We start from the raw sequence: 21,084 nt of genomic DNA, 5'->3' as shown, positions 1-21,084 counted from the left end.
CAAGAAATAATCCTCTCCTAGAGTCTTCCCAGGATTCAATCTTCTAAAAATATCTCTTTATTAAAAAGAATAGAACTGTGTATTTTTCTTTTGTTAAAGCTCAAGAAAGCAGGTTTAAGCTGATCTATAGAATCAATGTTATGATTGTTTTGTCGCCATCAAGTATATTAGATTTGCCAATTTGTGTCTGTTTTCTAAAACCTCAAATAGTTCAAACCAAGACTGGGAGGCCAGGATGTAGAAATTAGAATAAGCATATAAACAGAAACATTTCACCTTTTTAGAGGAGCAATACACTTAATCGTATAACACATCTGTACAGAAGCATTAAAATTTAATCCTTTTTGTCCAGATGTTGAGAGCAGCGCTTTTAGGCAAACAGACAACCTTCCTATGAAGAATAGCAAGAACTTTTGTTTAACTCTGTTTTCTTTAAGACCTTAATTTTAGAAGGTAAATGTAGAGACCAAAATGTTTGAGAGATCCAAAATACAAGCAAGAAAGTTTCTGGAGAGATTAGAGAGGATAACAGGGAGAGGAAATATAGCCAAAGTACATTATATATTTGTATGAAAATGTCCTTATGAAACCTAGTACTATGTACCATGATAATGTACCAAGACAAAAGGAAACACCTTCTACATTAATTCACCAAATATTCTTATACTAGCTAGTGTACAATTATAGACTTATATGCAGATATATATATATATATAGCTGCCTTTTTTGCCCAGAGAGGATAACAGTAGGTTCAAGCTTTACTCTTGACTGGATAAAAACTGAGGTACAGAGAGCAAGTAACTTGCCCTTAGGAAAAGCTATGTCAAAGGGAACTATCACTGTAAAGTGGTGTGGAAATGTTCTTCCTGGTGATATGTTAATTTTAACAAACTTTATCGTAATTTAGAAGCATATTTAACTCATGGAGGCTTTTTTTTTAATAGCAGTTATCAGTATGTGTAAAGTAAAATCTGATGATGTCTCCAAATAGTCTTTTCCCTTCCCTTTTTTAAAACAAAAAACTCCAAGGGCAGAATGGGAAGGCTTAATGACAAAAATATAAAGAGTAGGATTCCTATTATCTTTAACCAGAATAAGTTGAATTTCCCAGTTTCTTACCTTCTGAGGATTTTAGTTCTTAAGAAACCAGAGATACATTAAAATATAAAATAATGTTGATCCTCTAAAAATTTCTAGTACTTGAGAAATCAGTTTAAGATTTAAAATAATGCTGAATGTCAATCACAGACAATTAGTTCTTCCTTCTGTGATCACTTTACTTTGGTAAACAACTTTTCTCAATACGTCTCTGTTGTGTAACAGTTTCCTTGGAGACTGAAACATTCCATCCTGAAGGGACGCTCCTTAAGCAGGAAGGTATACAACTCAATAGCTCCAGGAAGTCCCTGAAACTGACAAGACTCCCTAGGCCTCTCCCTGGCAGAGTAAGCAATAAAAGCTGAGAGTCCCTCCGAGACTAGCAGAGCTAAGCTGCAAAGACTTTCAGAAGAGCTGCAAAGACGACCCAGAGACCAGACCAGCTGCCTGGAAGAAGCAGAGACCAGCCAAGCAGCCTGGAAGAGGTTCAGATCAGAGTCACTTGGAAAGGACACCCTCTTTTTTGAGCTGCCTGCAGGCTGTGCAGTGTGCTCCAGCTTCCCACCTTTTGTGAGCTGGTAGGGTGGGCTTTGATGATGCAGCAGTTTTTGAGTCCTGTCTCCTGTAAGTCACCCCCCACTCATATTCCTGTAAGTAACCCCGTAAAACTCATTGGTTTCCCAAGGTGAACTTTGGTAGTATCTGTGGTCCTTTGTGGGTTTTCAGTCTGAGGTAAGTAGACATGTGTGTTGTGTCTCCACAGGAAAAGTTGTCACACAAATCCCCTTAAAGATAATCATTCTTAATTAAGCTAAAACAAGAAATGGGTGTCAGGTTGTATGCACTCACCCCTGCTATGTCAGCATGTTTAAGTAACCCCCAAGTTATTTCAGACATATATGAAGAGATCAGAGTAGAAGGGGAATTAAGAGAACGTTGAAAGGACTGGATGGCCAAGCCAGGACCCTAACAGGCTCCTCTGGCAGCCCTGGCATGGACCAGGCCTTAGTTTTGGTTCACTAGAACAGGCTGGAGCTGAGCAAGCAGTTCTCAGGAAAACCAAACTTTGGTGCAACCAATCAACAGGTGCCCTCCAGCCTCCAGCTGGCTCAGCAGGCACCCCTAAGTTCCTGCTGGCTCAGCAGATATCCCCCAGACTTGTGCTAGCTAAAGATAGCTTTCCCTACCCTCTCCTTAAAAAGCCCCTAGACACTAGCCCTCCCCCACCCCCCACCCCCGCCCCAGCAATCAACTACAATGGGCCACTAACCACTACAGCCTCCCACCAATCAACTCCCAGACTAATCTTTTCTCCACCAATTGGCACTAGATTAATCCCTCCTCTCTGGAATTCCCCTAACTCTGCTTAAAAGGAGCTTGTGACTCCCCTTCGGGGTCGCTATTTGCCACCCCAACTGTTGGAAACAATAAATGCTCTTGATAAATTGCATATGTGACTGTTGGTCTTTCTTGGGGGCTTCTCTCGGACCCTAACAGTCGTCAGGTGAATCTTCCACCCTGAGTAGGACCGTTGTTATGACACATCTAAGAGGTCACCAGACAGTATTTAGCAGAACCTGACAGTGGCATGCTACTTCACATGGCAGTCCACTCTTGTGTTCAGAAAGTCACATGTAGCATTTGATGACTCTTTCTAATTTTGAGTAAGAATCTAAGTGATCTTAGTTTGGCCCAGACCTGGCTCCTATGGTGGTGCAGCCTTCTCTGTCCTCACTGATGAATTTGAAGGCTTGCTTCCCTGCTTCAAGGATCTGTTCCTCTGAGGACAATTGACATACCTGTGGGTCTTTTGTTTTGTCTCACTGGGCCTTGGGTTCTCCCAAGCCAGGCATGGTGCTATACAACTGTAACCTTAGCATTTGGGAAGCTGAGACAGGGAGTGTGTGTGTGTGTGTGTGTGTGTGTGTGTGTGTGTGTGTGTGTATGTGTGTGTGTGTGTTTGTGGGTGTCATGAGTTCAAGGTCAGCCTGGGGGACAGCTAGGCCCTGTCTAACAAACCAACCAACCAAAACTCGAAACAGCTCCTCAAACAAAGCAACTCTTTTCTTGTGTCTCAAAAGGTACTAATCTCCCTTTGAAAAAGCATGGGTTTACATTTGTGCAGCCTAAGCTGCTGAGAACTTCTCCTTGTTCCTGTAGGGCTCTTTTTGGGGAGAGCAGGCCTGTGAGCTGAGGACTTACCTTTGCCAGGGTCTCATCATCCAGGTGATTCTTCTGAATCACATGTTGAAGTGCAAAATAGATTTTTTCCTGAAGCTTCTGGACTTTTCTTGGTTCTATCAGCCAGGCTCGGTCTGACAAGGGGAAAAGCCAAAGCATAAGAAGAGGGCACACATGCTTTGCTTCATCCCCTACATGTATGAACACTGAGTTTTGGACCCATCTCATCTCAGCCATAAGTTGCTTTTGAAGATATGTAATTATTTATATGAAACACAAATAGCTTATAAACAATAATGCCATGAAGCCGGCTCCACAGGAAAGCCATTTGGTTCAAAGAAAGTCTTTCTTTGCCTGGTATTGGTAACTGTTTCAGCGTTTCCTCCTTCCTCCAGGCCGATGCTTAGATTTTCTTTCCAAGCAGAGATAACTGATTTGAAACCATGTAGGAATACTGTTAGCAACCACAAACCCCTTCTTTAGCTTGAATTATCCCTTCATGGGTTATAAAGCTGATACAATACTATAACATACAGAGCACACAATCAATTTCAGAACCTAACTTCTGAGTCTGATTTTCCTGTCCCAAATTAAATTTTAGGTAGGTTAATCCCTCCCTTTTCCTTTCCTTGCTCCCATGCATTTCCATTTTCCTAGCTTTCTCTTCCCATCTCCATTCTTTCCTTCTTTTCTGCTTAGAAGCTTTATACACCACAGTGACAAAGTGTAGCTAGTCTAGTATCATTGCTTCAGTTTGCTCAAGAGACTCTGGGAGTCTCCAAATGGTGAACAAATACTCATGGAAAAGCACCTGGCCATGATCCTTCTGAACATAGTTCAGGTCAGGTGAGAAACTTGATTCTGTAATCCTAGACAGGGCAAGGACAAGTCAAGCCAAGAGTTAAGCATACCCTTACGTAAGTGAGCACAAAGGACTTCAGTGACAATTGTCAATCAGAATAAATTAAGTTCCCCTTTCTCTTCCTTAAGCTATTTGGGAGTAAATAGACAGTAGCTATTAAGTCAAAAGGCTGGGGAAGAGTAGGGTCTGACCTGAGAGGACACAGATCTATCTTCCGTCTCCTCTAAGCTTGGTACTATGCCAAGATGACAAACAGGGTATTTGATATTGCAAAGCTTTGGAGCGTGGATCTGCTACCAAGCCTGGAAGACTCCACACTGGACATAGAGAATAAGACAAATAGAGTGCTTCCAAACTCTTTAGAGCATAAGGACAACATCTGTAGTTTTCAAAAAGGCTAAACAGTTCAGTCGATTTCTAACTCGTGGAGACCAACTTAGCCTCCTGGGATGGTCATTTCCACTACTTTTTCAAGCTGAAGATGGCATGGCTTCAGCATTTGCTGCTAAGAGTTTACTGTGTTCCACAAACATGCCCAAAGAGGAAGGGAGTCTTTGTAAGGCTCTTCTTTTGAGTGAGCAGGAAACAGAGGAGGGGGCTGTCTTCTGCTCTGTAGAATCCATCTTCCATGGAGCAGATGTCAGTTCAGACAATCAAATGCAATGAGGGCATGAGAGGACATTATCTGGTATTAAAAAGGGACTTTTGTCACTTCCCATATCTGTATTTGTGCTTTTGGGCCTTTCAGTTTTTGATGAAAAGGGTCAAATAAAAACCAGAAGCAATTTTTTTAAAGATTTGATTGGACTGTCAGTGATCATATTGTGAGTAAGATAGCCTCGGGATAGGAAAGTGCAGAGGCACCTGTTTGTGACTATAGCAGGATGACATGTCAAAGATATGATAGAATTATAACTATGTAAAAACTATTACTTCCAGTCTTGCTGAAAAATGTTAGGATGTAAGTAAAGAGGTTGATCTCAGAAAGAAATGGATTGAAGAAAGAATTAATCTTAAAAATGGGAAGGGGTGTATTCTTCCTTCAGTAGAGAGCTGACAACAAGCTGTTATGCCATATATCTAACAGACAGTTGCTTGAGTGACTCTGGGCAAAGAAGGATCACGTATTTATTGTCATATTATTATTATATGATTATACATCACTAAGCTCTTTATTATTACACTTCAAGCAGGCCATATACTTTAAAGTACATACATTGCTGCAATTTTAGTTGATCCATAAATGTCACATCTTAGCTTTGGAAAACAGTCTAGTATTTTACTGCATTTTAGAGCTAGAGAAGGTGTATTTTGCTCCCCCTCCCCCACTGTAGAGTCTATTGCCTTATTTTATCAGTGAGAGAACTACAGCTTTGGAGTCCCACAAAATGATGGCATGCATCCATGTCTGAGATTCTTCCTCTTCCACCAGGCAAGCCCCCCTCCACAGCTATCCTTCCCCTTGGAAATGATTAATACTGCTAAGGATATTTGTCTTGAAAGACGATGGCAATGCGTTGTGGATAGAAACGTCTAAAAATGGTAATTAAAGTCCCTATACTTGGTCTTTCATTTAGCCGTTTTCTGTGAGTTTCACTCTATTGGACTCGACATTAAAAAAATTTTTTTCTTTATTCTTAAGCTCAAAATAGAACCCAGCCGCTCAGTCAGGGTTCTATTATAAATTCATTTTTTTATTATTTGTTGAGGAACAATTTTGCTTACCTGGATCTGGGGTGATCCCTGCCACATGTGACATTCTTGTTTTAGGGGGAAAATTGGCCATTTTAATAAATGTGAAGTTACTTGCCTTTGCATTGTCCAAAGGTATCAAACAATTCCTAGAGAAAATGCAGCCCCTTTAAAGTTATTTCTTGAACGCTTTGGCATGGGTAGGTGTAATTGATGTTAAAGATAGTGAAGCAGGTTTGAAAAGAAGGCAAGGGACCCGCGCCTTCCTACCTGGGGATATCAGAACAGCAGAGGAGAACAAAGCAATCTCCTCCTCAGTCAGCTGCAAGGAACACAGATTCTTTGCAAAGTCAAATGCTTCGTTCACCAGGTCATCAGAACCTAAAAGGAAGGAGAAATCTTAAATGGAAATACTTGAACTTGGAATGGGGCACAGGAAGAAATACCTCATTATCAAGTAGATACTCAAGGTTTTGCATATTAGACACCCAGACAGGGCATTTTAAGTCCCCAGTCACATGAAGTGATTCGATATTAAGGGTAGAATGAGGAAAGTGGGCAACACCTTTACTAAGTAACTGTAGATCGTCTTAGCGATGAGGGGGTGAAATATCATCTAGTGAGTACTCTGTGTCACATCAGCTGGGAACACATAACCTGAATCCTACAAATCTGAAAATGTTTCCAGCTCAGAAGTTGTAAGTAAGCTGGATTTGACGGCATATGTGTAAGATGTCTGCATTCAAGATGATGAGGCAGGAGGATTGCAAGTTTGAGGTCAGCCTGGGGAATGGAGAACCTTTGTCTCACACCCATAAAGTTTCACCAATATGACTGCCTAGAAATGAGCTGAACGAGGACAGCAAAAGATATGTTAAAGTGGATGAGGGAAGGACCAGGAGACCTCAACTCTACACAAAGAACTGTAGACTAATAAGGAAGGCTGAGAGCAGGAGGACTGGTCAAATACCAAATGCTTAGCCCTGAAAACAGACATACAAGTAACATGACACAGATGGAGCAGGTTATATTTAGAAATATGTATGTATGTACTTATACATATATGCTTGTAATAACAATGAAAAAGGCCATGCATTTGAAAGAGAGCAAGGAGGGGCTTGTATGGGAGGGTTTGGATGGAGGAATGGGAAGAGAAAAAATGACAACTATACTATAACATCAAAAATAAAAAATAAAATGAAAAGATTTTTAAATAAGGGATTTAAGAATCCTTTAGACTAAATCTACAGCTTTGAGAGAAAAATCTAGAAAATTCTACACCGGGGCTCAGGAAGTGTCGTTGGTAGTGGCACTCGAACTTGGCAACATGAGATGTCCAGGGGCTTCAAACTGAGACTTCTTACACAATGCTAATGAGCTTGTTTCATTTTATGCACCTTCACCCCCAAAATTAGATGGATTTTCATTGTCTAATTAAATGGCTCACAGGTCAGTTTCTTAGTCATTGTGAATTTTGGCAAAATAGCATTGTATCTCTGCGCTGATCTCTGTAAATGTTTATTTGATGAAGCTGGAAATATCCTGAAGCTGCTTGCCAAGGCTTTTCCTCCTTTCTTGAAAATCTAGCCTTGCAAAGGACATGGATGCATATCAACTGTAGAAGGGGAATGGTGCCAGCCCACTGGGCTTGCTGGCGCGGCTGCCATATCAGCTAACAGCACAAGGGTGAAAGGGCAGTGGCTTCTTTGGTGTCCATGGGTGGATATGGAACAAGTGGCCCCATCACTTGTTCAGACCTTTCCTGGCATCAGCCCATCTTTGCTAATGTTCTCATGCATGGCTTCTTTGGTGTCCATGGGTGGATATGGAACAAGTGGCCCCATCACTTGTTCAGACCTTTCCTGGCATCAGCCCATCTTTGCTAATGTTCTCATGCATGCCTTGTCCTGATAATCGGATAGGAGGCTACTCGGCACCTCCCAAGATAGATCCTGCTGGTGTGGCTGGCTCACAGGATGGTCTAGGGGTCACTCTGACTAGGTCAGTGCCAACTGTCTGTGCTCCCAGAAACTCAGAGTTCACAGGCAGATACACATTTCTCTGGATGAGAAACAAGTACAGCAACAGGCTGTTGTGGTTATTATACATGGTTATTTCTGCTTAATGATTATGAATTTAATTAAGAAACTTACAGGTCACTCCTATAAACTCTCAGTGGTCTACATAATATGCTCTGTAGAGCAGTAAACCAGAAGCTAGAAAAAATGGTTGTACAAAGAGTGATCTAGAGAGGACCCAACTCATTTAGCATCAGACTCTATTTCCACAAGGCCTCAATTGTGCTAGTTTTAACAGGGCTCACGGCTCTCTCCTTCCCTTTCTGATTAGGGACTGAAATTACAGGAACTGGAGAGTTAGATGAAATACTGAACACTCACCTGGTCCAATGCCAAACAAATAACAAGATACTAGCTTGTACCAAAGAAGCAAGGCATATCATTTGCTATTTCAGTCTAAGTGGGGAAGCTGATGACACTTAGTAAAGCTGTATTGTCATCCAAGGGAAACTTACCTAAGGCTTTGAACATTTGCATTCCTCCATATTTTCCTTCAAACAGAACAGTGTTGTTTAATGGGTTGAAGGCACGGCACATTCTCACTAAAACCACTTCCAAGCAACCTATGAGATAAAAGAATTCAAAATGCATATGTGTGTATCATATATCCAGCAATAGAGTGGTCCCCAGTGTGTATTACATAGAGTTAAAGGAATTAAAAATGCATATATCATATATCCAACAATAAAGTGGTCCGAGTGCATATGAGATGGGAAACATTTCAGAACTTTACTTTTTTGTTACAGGATTTCCCTATGTAGCCCATGTTGGCTTTAAACTCATGATCCTCCTGCCTCAGCCCCCAAGTTCAGGTATATTCCACCAAATCTAGGAACTTTCAAGGAATTCATTCTTTGAATGTAATTTTAGGGGGCTCGAGAGATGGCTCAGCTGTTAAAAGCACTCGTTGCTCTTCCAGAGAACCCAAAGGAACCACGTCAGGAAGGTCACAATCGCCTGTAACTCTAACTCTAGGGGATTCTATGCTCTCTTCTGGCCTCTGAAGGCACCTTTACACATGTGACATGTGCACATGTGTGCGCACACACAAGCACACAGTAAAAATTTTAGAAAGATCTTTCGATACTTAGATAAGAATTAAAGAGAAAACAGGCTTTAAAGGTAGTTAAAATGGAAAACAGCAATAACATTTTATGGGGAGTGAAGCATTTCTTCTGAGTTTTTGACTAGTTATAAATTTCACTCCAGTCTTTGAACCTAAAATTGGTAAGTGGATCAAGAAGGACGTGTGTCAGTCTCACATCTAATCTGTAGGCTACTACCAGGAAAGTTCACCTTTGGGTTTCTCTGCCAAATGAAACAGCAACAGGCTTTGGGGGAATTTCATTCAGTCTTGCATCGTATAGGACCAAGGGAAATTCCCAGCACACAGTAGGTACTTAATAACATTTACTGAATGAATTCATCTACCGCCTTTGTGTGTCCTCTCAACATACATTTCTACACATAAGCACTACTGCTGCACAGTTTCTCTGTATTTTGGAGATGTGAGCTTTGCCCCACTTGAAGGTAAGACTCCAAAGCCCCAAATTCTTGTGTGAAGAACATACAGTATATTGGGTTGCATCTATGGTGCCTTTCTTATGCCCTCACTTTGTTTTATTTCTTTGCTCTGCCGAATTTTCTTTACGGTTAGCCTATGGGTTTAAAGACAGGAGAAGATGCACAAATATTAGCCCAACATGGCCATCTTGACACCAGTGGGAATAATACCATTTATCTGCACTATGCAAGACAGTTTCCTGGGCCCCCATATTTGCAGTTTGCACTGACTGTTTCAAGTGAATTTTAGATAGCCCCATTACAGGAATTCCAGGAGGCTTTAAGGCGCTAAGTACCTTGTACACCAGAGACAACATTTATACAGGAGGCAGAGATGTTAATGACCACATAATTCGGTGGCCCTCAAATGCCAGCCCTGAATTGGTGATATCTGAATCTCAGAAATATGCTGAACTGGGTTTCCCTCTAACAGGTTTGAATTCCATAGATGGTGGCTGCATCTCTGAACTATTGGAAAGCTCTTTTGCTGCATGTGATACAATTCTTAGTTTGGAGTTCCATGTATCTAGTTCCATCCTTTGTTTTAAAAGTTAGGACACTGTCATCTCAAGGTGTCAGTCCAAGTTAGTACATCAAATGAGTCAGATTTTATTTTTTTCAGGAGAATCACAAAAGTATCTATTCCACATGCTTCCTAAACCCCTCAAGAGGTAGAAGCCATACCTGGTACATTTGACCCTGGGCAGGCTTTCATAATGGCTTTAACTGATAGAGGATGGTATGCACAGCCCATTTTGTCTTCTTAAGGTAAGTCTAGAAATGTCTGCTGTGTTGTTTTGGAATTCTAGCTCCTGGAAGTCCAGGCTGTCTGTGGAGACAGTAACTGAAGCTCCAACCCAGAGCCTTTGCTGATGTCAGCCTGTCATCCAGCACAGATTGTCCTCCATGTGAACAAGAAAGTGGATTCTCTTGTCCTGATAGAAATTGCCTCAGTGCACACCAAGAAAGTAAGCATATAGGGACAAGCTATTCCCCATGAACTGTAGCTTTGAGAGCAAGATGAATAACTGATTCTTTAAATTTTAGGATGGTTGGATAACTGCTAACACTGGAATTAGTGCTTGAGTTAAGGTTTTTGCCCATTTATATTATTGGTTAAGGAATAAACATTATGTCACCATAACAACTATATGTGGCATATATTTAAATAGTAGCTTTATCATGATTTATGATATTGGACACAGCCTTTGACCTTTCCTCATCTTTACCATCTTTGCTTCAAGTATGAAATGATACCGATCTCATAAGAAGAAATGAGACACGTCAATGTGAAGACATGTACACATTTATTATATTTGCAGTTTGTACTGACTGTTTCAAGTGAATGTTAGATAGCCCCATTACAGGAATTACAAGAGGCTTTAAGTCGGCAAGTACCTTGTACACTGGAGACAACATTTATACAGGAGGCAGAGATGTTAATGACCACATAATTCGGTGGTCATTAAAATTTTTTCTTTCTCATTCGAATTACGTGAATTCCATTGTGCTCAACGGTCAAAGTACTTAATTTACCAAAGCTAAATTAGGAGAAATGATGTTTATAGATGTTATTTTCATTGTGGATAATTCCAGGAAGATGAACCCAAATGCTACTGCATTCCGATTTTCAAAGAGTTCCAAGAAAGACACCAATTTTTTTTTTTTTTTAAGGCAACGGCATCTTCAGTATTAATTTTATGTTGAGTTCCTAAGGGGTTGCTTGTATGTTAAAGAGAGCATCAGAGAAGAAGAAGGAAGAATCCCAACACAGAGGCATTTCTTCCAGTAGATCCCTGCTGCAGGCTATTCTCATTAAAATGATTGGAAGTGACCACAGAGGCTGAGCTCAGCCAGCTTGGGTTTTTTTTGTTCTCTTGCAGAAGGCAAGGAGCTGGTTTTAGCGCCAGCTCAGCAATTCAGCCACCTTGACACACTAATTACTTTCACTGCCTGTCAAGCTGGGCATCTCAGCCTCCGCAATTAATAGCTCTACTTTCAATAAGCAAAATTGTATTTGACTTCAAAGGGGGAAATGAATGAATATCAGGGCATTTTTATTACTGAGTTTCCTCAGGGAGTTAGCTGACAATGTGGGTGGTAAAACGACCTACCTGTGGAAGCAGCATTTTCTAGGACCACCAGAGTGCTGAGAGTCAGACAGTCCCTGTATGAAACAGGTCCCCACAGGTCGGCCTGGCTTACCTGACTTCAGAAGTAAAATCTGGTCATTCTGACACAACTCCATGAAGCCTGTTATCCGCTTTGCGAACTCCACCACGTACTGGATGGCGTGGGTGATCTGGATGGCACACTGCTGCCACAGAGCCTCCCTGGACTGAAGCAGAGGATACAGACCGTGAACTGACCTTTTCTAAGGAGCTGATGAAATGCGCATGCCCCATCCCTTGTCACTGCCACCCAAGGGGGGGAAGTCAAGTGTTTGTTTCTTTTTTTTTTTTTTCTCTTTTGCATTATGTGAATCCATTGTGTTCAACTGTCAAAGTACTCAATTTTCCAAAGCTAAATTAGGAGAAACAATGTTTATAGAACGCAAAACAGTTGTTTTCTTTACTGTTTTCCCCATTTCTTATGGAGAACTTACTCTTAGTCTGCTAGATAAAAACAAACCCCGTGTTGAGGGATAATGATTTTATCTTAGCATCTACCATAGTACTGTTTTTATGGGAACCTGGTGGACACTCAACATAATATTTTTATGTTGTGTTCTTTCCCCAGAACTTAAGAAAAAAGTCCTGATTTTCTTGTCATTTATTTTATTGGAGGAGGGAGGAAGATTCACCATGTAGCCTAGACTGGCCTAGAACTCAATATGGAGCTCAAAGGGACCTGCGATTCAAAAAATCCTTCTGCTCTGGCCACCTGAGTGCTGGAATTGCTGGCAGAAGTCACCAAACTTGAGCCAGATTTTTTTCTTTTGTATAAGAAATTCCATAGGAAAGGTATGAGTTCAAATCAAGTCACTCTAATAAGTAATATAGAACCTCAAAAGTATTTTAATACTTTTAGTTATTTTCTTTAAACTCAGAAACCTAAATCTTTGTGACTTTGAAGTCTGCTTTTTATGGATCTTCTTATGTCTGTTTCCATAATTATGCTAAAGTAGCAAGAATTAGATCACCACATTGTTTAAATCATACATTTAGATAAACACATTTACTTTACTAAATTTCCATCAACTGGTAGAACTTGTGGTTGGCAGTCTCAGTCCTGAAGTCAAATAATACAAATCCTGAGCCCCAGGAGCAACACTTTCCCTTAAATGTGTCTAGAGTTCTTAGAGAAACATGGTTATTACTGACAGTACAGGGTGAACTACCCTTTGTGGGGCCATTTTCAAGAATGCTGGGCAAGATAAAAATGTAGAATGTTTCGTCCCTGTGTTTGTTTAACCATGTTGGGCATCGTTTTTGTGGTGATCATCTAATGTCTTCTGCTTTTTGGCTGTACCCATAGCTACCAGAAGTCCCAAACCATCTGACAAAGGCACCATCTCCCTGGTCATTCAAATGGGGCCATGGCTTTCAATCAGGGCAGTTATGCCTTCTAGGGAACTTTTGGCAACAAGTGGACAGTTTTGGTTGCCACAACTGTGTGAAGGTTGGTATCTTGTGGATGCTCTCCATCAGTAGAATCCAGAGAGGCAGCAAATTGCCCCTACAATGCACAGAGAAGCCTGACAGCCAAGAATGCTCAGGCCGAAATGTCAATAATGTTAAGAACAAGAAATCAGAAATGGGCAATCACAGAGACAATCCCCATGGCTCCCGGAGTACCTTGCTTTGATACGCTTTTATTTCCTCGTAGGTGTGGGTCTGCCATGCCAGCTGATGTAGCTCTTCCATTGTGTACTGACATGTCTCCAGATGGGACTTAATGATGTTCTGTGCAATTCGATCTATGAGAAAAAAAAAACAAAACAACTCATCAATTTGAAGTTTTGTGAGTAAAATCTTTCTACTCCAAGAAATGGTTTCTAGAAGATGTTCTGTAAGGATATAGCCAGTGATGGACTACCTGCACAATCATATGAAAACATCTAAACTCCACCTCCTACATTAAAACTTCCAAACTCTATTGTCTTTCAGTCAAAACTTTCTCATCTCCTTCTTTGATGATAGCTTTGCTATCTTACAAGTTGTAACGCATTCAAATAACACATATTAAATTACCTTATTGTTCACTTTTTGGTTGACAATTTCTAAACAGTTTAGTACACCCATTCCAAATACTCAAAACTGTTTTGAAAATCACTGCAGTCATGTTTCATATCAAAAAGGAGGGATTAAATAAACATATATGTTCTCATCTTGAAAAATAGGATTAAATAATATAATGAAAGAGAAAGACATTTATGGGTAGAAGAGAAAACAAAGTAGAAAACAACTTCATCTAGGACATGTATTTCCATCTCTATTTATGGCTGTGAATATCTCTCAAAATTAAAACACCAAGAGCAGGGTAGATATGAGTAACATTGGCCTATGAGTAGGTAACTAATGAAATTTGTTCATGGTGCCATTAAATTCAATCTCATAAAATTTTCAAATGATGATACTTTTGTCAAAATGTTATAAACAAGGAAACATTCATTCAACAAAAGGGGAGCTGACATTATCTTTTGGGCTGTTTGTCTCAAGTAAGTTATGATTTATAATCTGTCTTAAGTTGCTGTCATTTTGGCTTTGGTTGAATAATAGAACTGGACAGGAAAGCTCTCCAGAAAACTAGCTAGGAGTCTCCTGTGTCAGACGGAGCTGGCTGGAGGTCCTTTATAGTCCCACATGCTGTTTGAACACATGGGAAAGAGAGAAACTTGAAAAGTCCAAGTACTCGGGATTCCTATATGTGGGGTGTGCATGGAACAAAGATGACCAAGTCTACCTGGTCACTTCTGTTCTTGCAGCAGCTTTCTTGTGTTTCAGGTGCTTTTGGAAATATAAGCTTGCTCTTGTTCTAAATGGTTTTACTTTGTTTCTCTAGGACTGACTGCAAAGTGATATTGGTGCCCTGTTTGTCTCTTGCTGTGTATCTGGTATATATGGTGTGAAGCTGGCTGAGCTTCAGTGACACAGAGGATGAAAAATATAAGCTATGCTTCTAGTGAATTTTCTAAATGGAATTCTCCTTAGCTGATTGTTTGGAACATTGGAAACTCTGAGTCAGTGGTAGCTACAGTTATCACTGGGAGGACATTCTGTGTGATTTCTCGCCAGGGAAGCAGTGTGAAGAGTTGGAGACAAAAGAGAGTTATTTGATATTTCAGTTAGTGCTACTGGTGGGAGACATTTCAATACATGTTAGCATTTTTCAAAACAGAACTATAAAGTGACAGAGATAAAGACACTGTGAAATGCTAACTTATGATGATGGTCATATTCTATTGGCTTCAACATCAAAATTCCAGCTTTTTAGCATATTATATTACAAAATCCTTTCCTTATAAAATCTTATATTCACAGTTTATTGAATATCCTCCTATGTTATAAAGAAGGGTGGGAATTACTCTCTACATTATATTAAAATAGATTGGTAAGTCATGGTTCATTATTTTTCAATTTCATTTGGGGAGTCTAATTATTATATCCTAAAAATTAGATATCTGTTCCCCAGTAGTTATGTAATGAAAACCTAACACTAAAGCCTTACAATTTCCAGACTTAGAGTGGCTTGTTTTCATCTTCAAAGGCATGCTGATTGTTGGTGACTCACAGGCTTCAGGGTTTATAAGCAAAACCAGAATTACTACTTCAAATTGCATTGTGACTGATGACCTGCTCTTCTAGGTTGTCTTCTGAGAACTATGGACAAAAGTTTAAGAATCCTCTGGTCTTCTGCCACTTGACACTTGTAGTTTTATGGAGTACTGAAAAGGAGCACGGGGACCATCACTACGTGGAAGGGCTAAGAAGACTGGATGTTAATTCTGTACACTTGCTTCAGGACTTGGTTGCTTGCACACATGTAGTGAAGGCTTCCCTGCCTCTCTGTGGCCTCCTACAGGTGGTCATATTGTGATTTTCCCTCCTGGTGTTGAGTCCTATTCTGTCTAGGCTGATAGTGTGGTTATTTTTGTGGAACTGTCTGTCTCAGACCCCTCAAGACTCTGAACTTTCCAAGAACTAGAAAAGAATATTATGTATTTAATTAACAAATACTTTTTTTTTAATAAAAGGCAACTGTTATATATCAGGTCAAGGTATAGACTAAAAAACATTGATTTTTATCTTTTAGAATTAATAATAGTATTATAGTATGATGAAATAAATGCCCTTAGTTATTGGAGGCTCCTCAAGGAGAAAGTACTCAGTTCTATCTCTGGGAGAAAGAAGGTAACATGCAATCTGAAGGATGAGTACTGGTTTGTGACATGCAAGAGAATAAGATGTGCTGCAGGTAGAAGGAACAATATTAAGAAGGCAGAGCTAGAGGTGTGCACTAAGGTCATTTCAGATGTTATCCATCACATTTATACAATCTTTAATTCTTTATCATCAACTCCTTTTTTAAAATTTTATTACTGCAGAGACAAGGTTCAGAAACAGCAAACAGCTCTGGACTAGTTTACAGAGTGTTTGCAAAAGCTCTTCTGGAGTCACCTCCATCTTTTCTGTCAGAAAGTCCAGTGTTTGAGACGTGAGTGTGTGGAGGAGATAGGGAGAAATGAGGCTGTATGAGGGCAGGGACTGAACCCTGACTAGCTGAGGAGGAAGGTCCAGGCATTGTTTCTCCTAGGATTGTAGACTTGACCTTTTAACACTGGGGAGCCAGAGGGTGCTGTGAAGGAGGGGAGTGACATGATTAGAGTTTTGTTCCAGAAAGGTGATCTTAGCTGTGGCAAAGAGAAGGAAGTGTATTAGTGAGTGTGTGAGCAGATTCAGGTTGTTGTGAAATTTTAGGTGCGATACAAGTTGCTGTGGACAGGTCATGACAGACAAGGGCTAGTAGGTTTGGATGCGAGAGAAATCTGAAAGAAAATAAACAGGACTAGAAAACATGGTAACAAAACAGGGACATCAAAAATAGCAGGAACTTAACTGTTGCTGACTTATTATACATAGGTTTGACAATGTCTGTACATCCGTGCTTCCATACATCCATCATCTTCTGTCAAATATCCACCCAAACACTCTTCCATCCCTTCCCTTGTTTCACAAAGATTTGAGAAAGCTAAGGTTGATCTTTTGTTTGATAACCTTCAAGCCTAAGCATTTAGAATGAAGAGAAGTGAGCATTATGAATGTACTATAATTTCCCACATCCTTGTGGTAGGAAATAAGTCAAATGTCTTTTCAACATAAGGCTCATACATGGCAATGAAGGCAGCCACTGCAGTGTGTGGGATAGCTGTGTGCAGAAACTAACTTGGTCCTTTCAGGGCTCAGGTCAGTAAAGCACAGGGCAAAGCTATTCCTGGTTTTAAAAGAGCATGGCCAGAGGGCTCATTCTGTCCCTTACAAAGATGCTTGGACATCAGAGCAAGACAGTTTTCTTGGACTGAGAGTCTGCAGTTGTGAAAAGGACTTAAAAAGAAAGGACAAAGGAGAGACAGTGAGTGCAGTATGCTGAGTTCCTGCTGCGAGCCAAAGGTGCTTCAAGAGTCCCTGCCTGGAGAAAGAGGAAAGGTAATAGCAGATGCAGTCCCCTCCAGGGACCAGCCACATGAGAAAGTCCAGACAAAGGAGGCTGAGGAGAAAGAACAGAGGAGATGGGATCTTACTGGGCAATCACACACCCTTCATCTCCTACCCTGACTTGGATTGCAGCTACTTCTCAGCAGTTGGCTTTTATTGGTTTCTTTAACTAGCTTGGGATGAAAATGGTCCATGTTGAAAGAGGAGTTGGCATGAGCTGTGCTGGGATAATGAGTTCAACAGGAATATGACAAACTCTGCCATGTCTAGAGGTGGTGCACTTGGACCGTACGCTTTCTGAGATCAGGAAGAGGGAGGAAGGTGATTCATCAGTGCTGGGAGAGGGACTTCTAAGGTCAACACACGGTTGCAACGACCCTGTGAAGACCCTGTACATGTGCTCAGTATAAGGCAGAGGTTGCTCAGTTCACCGAGAGTCTGAAGGCTGCTTTAATTGCTATTAAAATGATGTTGAAGAGTGAAAAACACAAAATATTATGCTCAGTTCTGTCTTCTGCTCTCAATTACGAGGAGAGACAGTGCTAATTCTGGTGCAGGTCAGGGAACCTGCATGTGTGATTAAGGTTAATAGTAAGTCCATGTTCCTTATTTTGTATTTATTAACTTCATGGAAAACATCTCTCTCTGCCATCCATGTATGTTCCCATATGGATAAACATACATTCCCCCCTCCTTCAGTGAAATTACACTTAGATTTATATTGTAGTTCTGATCTTTTCTTAACGGGAAGCTTATTGGAATCCATGTTTTAAAATTAGTTAATAGAACTTGTAAATTTGTAAATGAATTAACTAAATGAGACAAAAAATTACAATGGGTAATTCACATGAGATAACAATCCATGAAAACTATCATTTTTTGGTGAAAAGATATAAAACAATGTTGCTAAGTTGTCACACTTCCCCAAAAGTCTTAAGGGTAATCTTAACTCTACTTATGATGTGGGCAATGAGAAGAGAGAAATTAAATTTTTGAGGGGGAAAATGGAACAAAATTGATGGTAATTCTCTGTAGTGTATGCAATAATTATGGAAGCCTGGGGCTTGTGTTAACCTCCTTCCTCTATCTCCAGATGGTCTGGGCCTAAATAATCCTAAGTCTCTCTTTCTGTCCCCGTCTATGTCTTTGTTTCGCTGTGTGTGTCTCTCTCTGTGTCTCTCTTCCCCCTGTGTCTCTGTCTCTCTCCATTGCACTCTGACTTCCACACTTCTCGTGCATCTTGAGTGCTTCTCATTGTAATGTATCCAGTGAATCAAAGTGAAAAAGGAACCCCCCTTTAAGGCCCTTTCAGCATGGTATGTATGGTTGAGATGGGGGAGAGTTTACATAAGTAGACGGAATTTTAAAGGTCAGTTATGCCGGGTGACATAAAAAGATGTCTGAACAATATTTGGAAGCAAAATTACAGAAATGTATGGAAACCAACTTTCCTTGCATACCAATTCAACGATAAAGCAAAGTTTAGAGACAAACCACCCATTGCCAGGTTCAATGGGAAGCAGGCCACCTCTGCTTCAGCAGGAAAGAAAACTGACAGGCAAGGTGACAATTTCATGTTTGTAGCTGTGATGTTACAAAACGGGGACCAGCTTGCAGCTCCTAAAATAGCAAATGACCTTCTGCAGCTCTGATTCCAACCACTCAGCAGGTTTTTTTTTTTTTTTCTTCACCAAAGTGGCTTATTTTAGCTCTCACTAGACATTTCAGCAAATGGTTCTCTCCAAAGGCTACACTGTCTCAGTCGAGGGTCCTGCATCCCACAGGTGGTTTTCATTAGGATCTCACGTTCTGGGAGTGCAGAGAGTTGAGCGTATCTTTAAAAACTGCTGCTATTAGTGTTATTACCAAGAGCACCTCGGTCTAACTGCACTGAGTACAGAAGACAGACATGGATGCTCTCCATGCCTCTGGAGGGCGGCATCTAAACTTCCCAGCTCTCTCATTTTTTTCCCCTCAAGAGAATGGATGGTTTCTTCTCAGTGAGCTACACTCTCATTTGGTGTCTTCTACAAGAGATTTTTTTTTGGAAATGTTTTTCCTAAAATACTATATTTTATCTTCAATCAAAATGATTAATAGATCTTTAATTTGCAATTTGCCTTCAGGATCTGGAGAAGTTCTGAGCACTCTGTTTAGTTTATATGACTAGTGTAGATGTGGAATGCTTAGGGGATTTGCTTTGCATTAATGCCAGGCTATCTCCATAGACTCTCTGGAGGCAGGTTTAATCCCCTGTGTTAGGTTTCATCGTATCAATGTTCTCCATAGTTTGAGACAGGAACTATAATACAGTATTAAACCAGCTGGTTGGAAGGTGAAGCACTTAATGAAATGCACATTTTGCTTTTTGCCAGTGAATCATGCTTTCTACCTTTCTGTTGTTCAATAGAACAAGTACAGTGGTTTCTCACCAACGATGATGTCAGAAGAGCCCATGGCGGTTAAGACTTTTCCGATACTTTGAATTTCTATTTGGAACACATGACCTTTAAGCATGAATAGAATTAAAACAGCAGTAACACCGAAGCTTAAATGATAAATCTATTAGTGATCTATTTGCCTTTAATGAAACAGTGGCGTTAGCATTTATGGTTTGTATTCTTTTCGGTGGGAATTGGTGGCAACAATAACCTATGTGTTGTTTGTTGGTGTAGCCCATTGTCAGGCCTTCATTACTCCCCCCAGAGAGTCAGAATAGCTTCTGGTTTGCTTTTCATGTGAGTCCTATTGTCAGCTCATATCGGAGAGTAGCGAAATTGATTTTTCACTTTATGTAGACCAGCTCCAAAAGATGCTTAGCGTTTTCAGAAAATAATATGTTAACAAAATATGAGGTTATAGTTTTATAGTTTTTATAACTTATATAGTTATAGAGTGCTGGGAGTATGACAAAACACAAATATATGAAATAATGAAGAATAGAATAAATCAGATTAATGGAAGTAATGATAATACCTGACAAAGACTGAGTGAACTGATGACTAGAATTATGAATATTTTCTTAATATTCAGAATGACCACACCACGTACAATAGCATTTTGATGAAGGGTGGGAAGGGGAGAAATTGAGAAGAATCAAAAGAGCCCGTGCAAGCCTCTGTATTTAAGCTGAGCTCATCCAAAATGCAAAAAAGTAGCAAAAACAGATTAACTGCCTAAGAGGATGCTTTCTCATTGCCGGCTAGTTGAAAGCTGTTTTGGATCATGCATCCTTTGTTTTATTTCAACAGTGCATGTCTAATTTTTGGGAAATTAGAGTTTTCTTTCTTGAAACAGTTGACAAAATTGAGAAAGAATCTATTATGAAAACATTCCATTTCAAAATTAACTTTCAAAGTAAAAGACCTCCTCTACAGAACAATGGAGAAAGATGAGCCTGTTTAAGTGTCTACAGTTACCCAGTTTTGAGGCAGCTGTGTTCGAAGATGGGGAAGTCAAACATAACCCCTTTCCAATTTCTAGTTTATGCTTTTGAGAAAATCAATTAATCTCTCACAGTCCTGGTTCCATCCACAGGAGAGTTTAGCCACAGTGACACTGTCTCTGGCTTCGGGAGACAGAGTGACTGGAATTTGAGAGGCTGATTGGCACATTTTGTTCTGTTTGACTCATGCAAGATGCGTCCTACTGAGCTAAAGGGAGAGAATGGATCCCAGCTTTAAAGGCACATGGAATTCTGACATGACAGACACAGACAATGGAGTGCAAAGTCTATTAGAATCCTTACTGACTCCCCTTTAAGAACTGCAACTCCCTATTCTGCCCAGAGGACGGTTAGAGGATCACAGATGATGAAATCTAATTATAAAAATTGCTCAGGGCCATCACTAGGATTGATGTTTATTATCTGAATTTTGTTGACACATGGATTGATTGTTAATTTAGACGGAAGCAACTCTTCCCTTCTTCCTGCATTTTTGGAAGTCTAGTCAAT

At 40.2% G+C, this 21,084-nt stretch overlaps 1 protein-coding gene across 2 annotated transcripts in view; it reads right to left on the bottom strand.

Moving 5' to 3' along the window:
- Positions 1-21,084, bottom strand: part of Rorb (RAR related orphan receptor B) — a 46,640-nt gene that overhangs the window by 12,083 nt on the left and 13,473 nt on the right. Inside the window, exons 3-7 of one of the 2 annotated variants that reach the window (XM_059247694.1) lie at positions 13,272-13,393; positions 11,680-11,812; positions 8,367-8,474; positions 6,104-6,214; positions 3,301-3,413 (exon numbers count right to left, since the gene is read on the bottom strand). In XM_059247694.1, coding sequence (XP_059103677.1) covers positions 3,301-3,413; positions 6,104-6,214; positions 8,367-8,474; positions 11,680-11,812; positions 13,272-13,393 — 587 coding nt within the window. Of the gene's footprint in view, positions 1-1,119; positions 1,384-3,300; positions 3,414-6,103; positions 6,215-8,366; positions 8,475-11,679; positions 11,813-13,271; positions 13,394-21,084 lie in introns of those variants that run through there. The other variant, XR_009375535.1, reaches the window with a different exon arrangement.

Source organism: Peromyscus eremicus, chromosome 1 (assembly GCF_949786415.1).
Source record: "Peromyscus eremicus chromosome 1, PerEre_H2_v1, whole genome shotgun sequence".
NCBI lineage: Eukaryota > Metazoa > Chordata > Mammalia > Rodentia > Cricetidae > Peromyscus > Peromyscus eremicus.
This window is presented reverse-complemented; position numbering and strand designations above follow the sequence as displayed.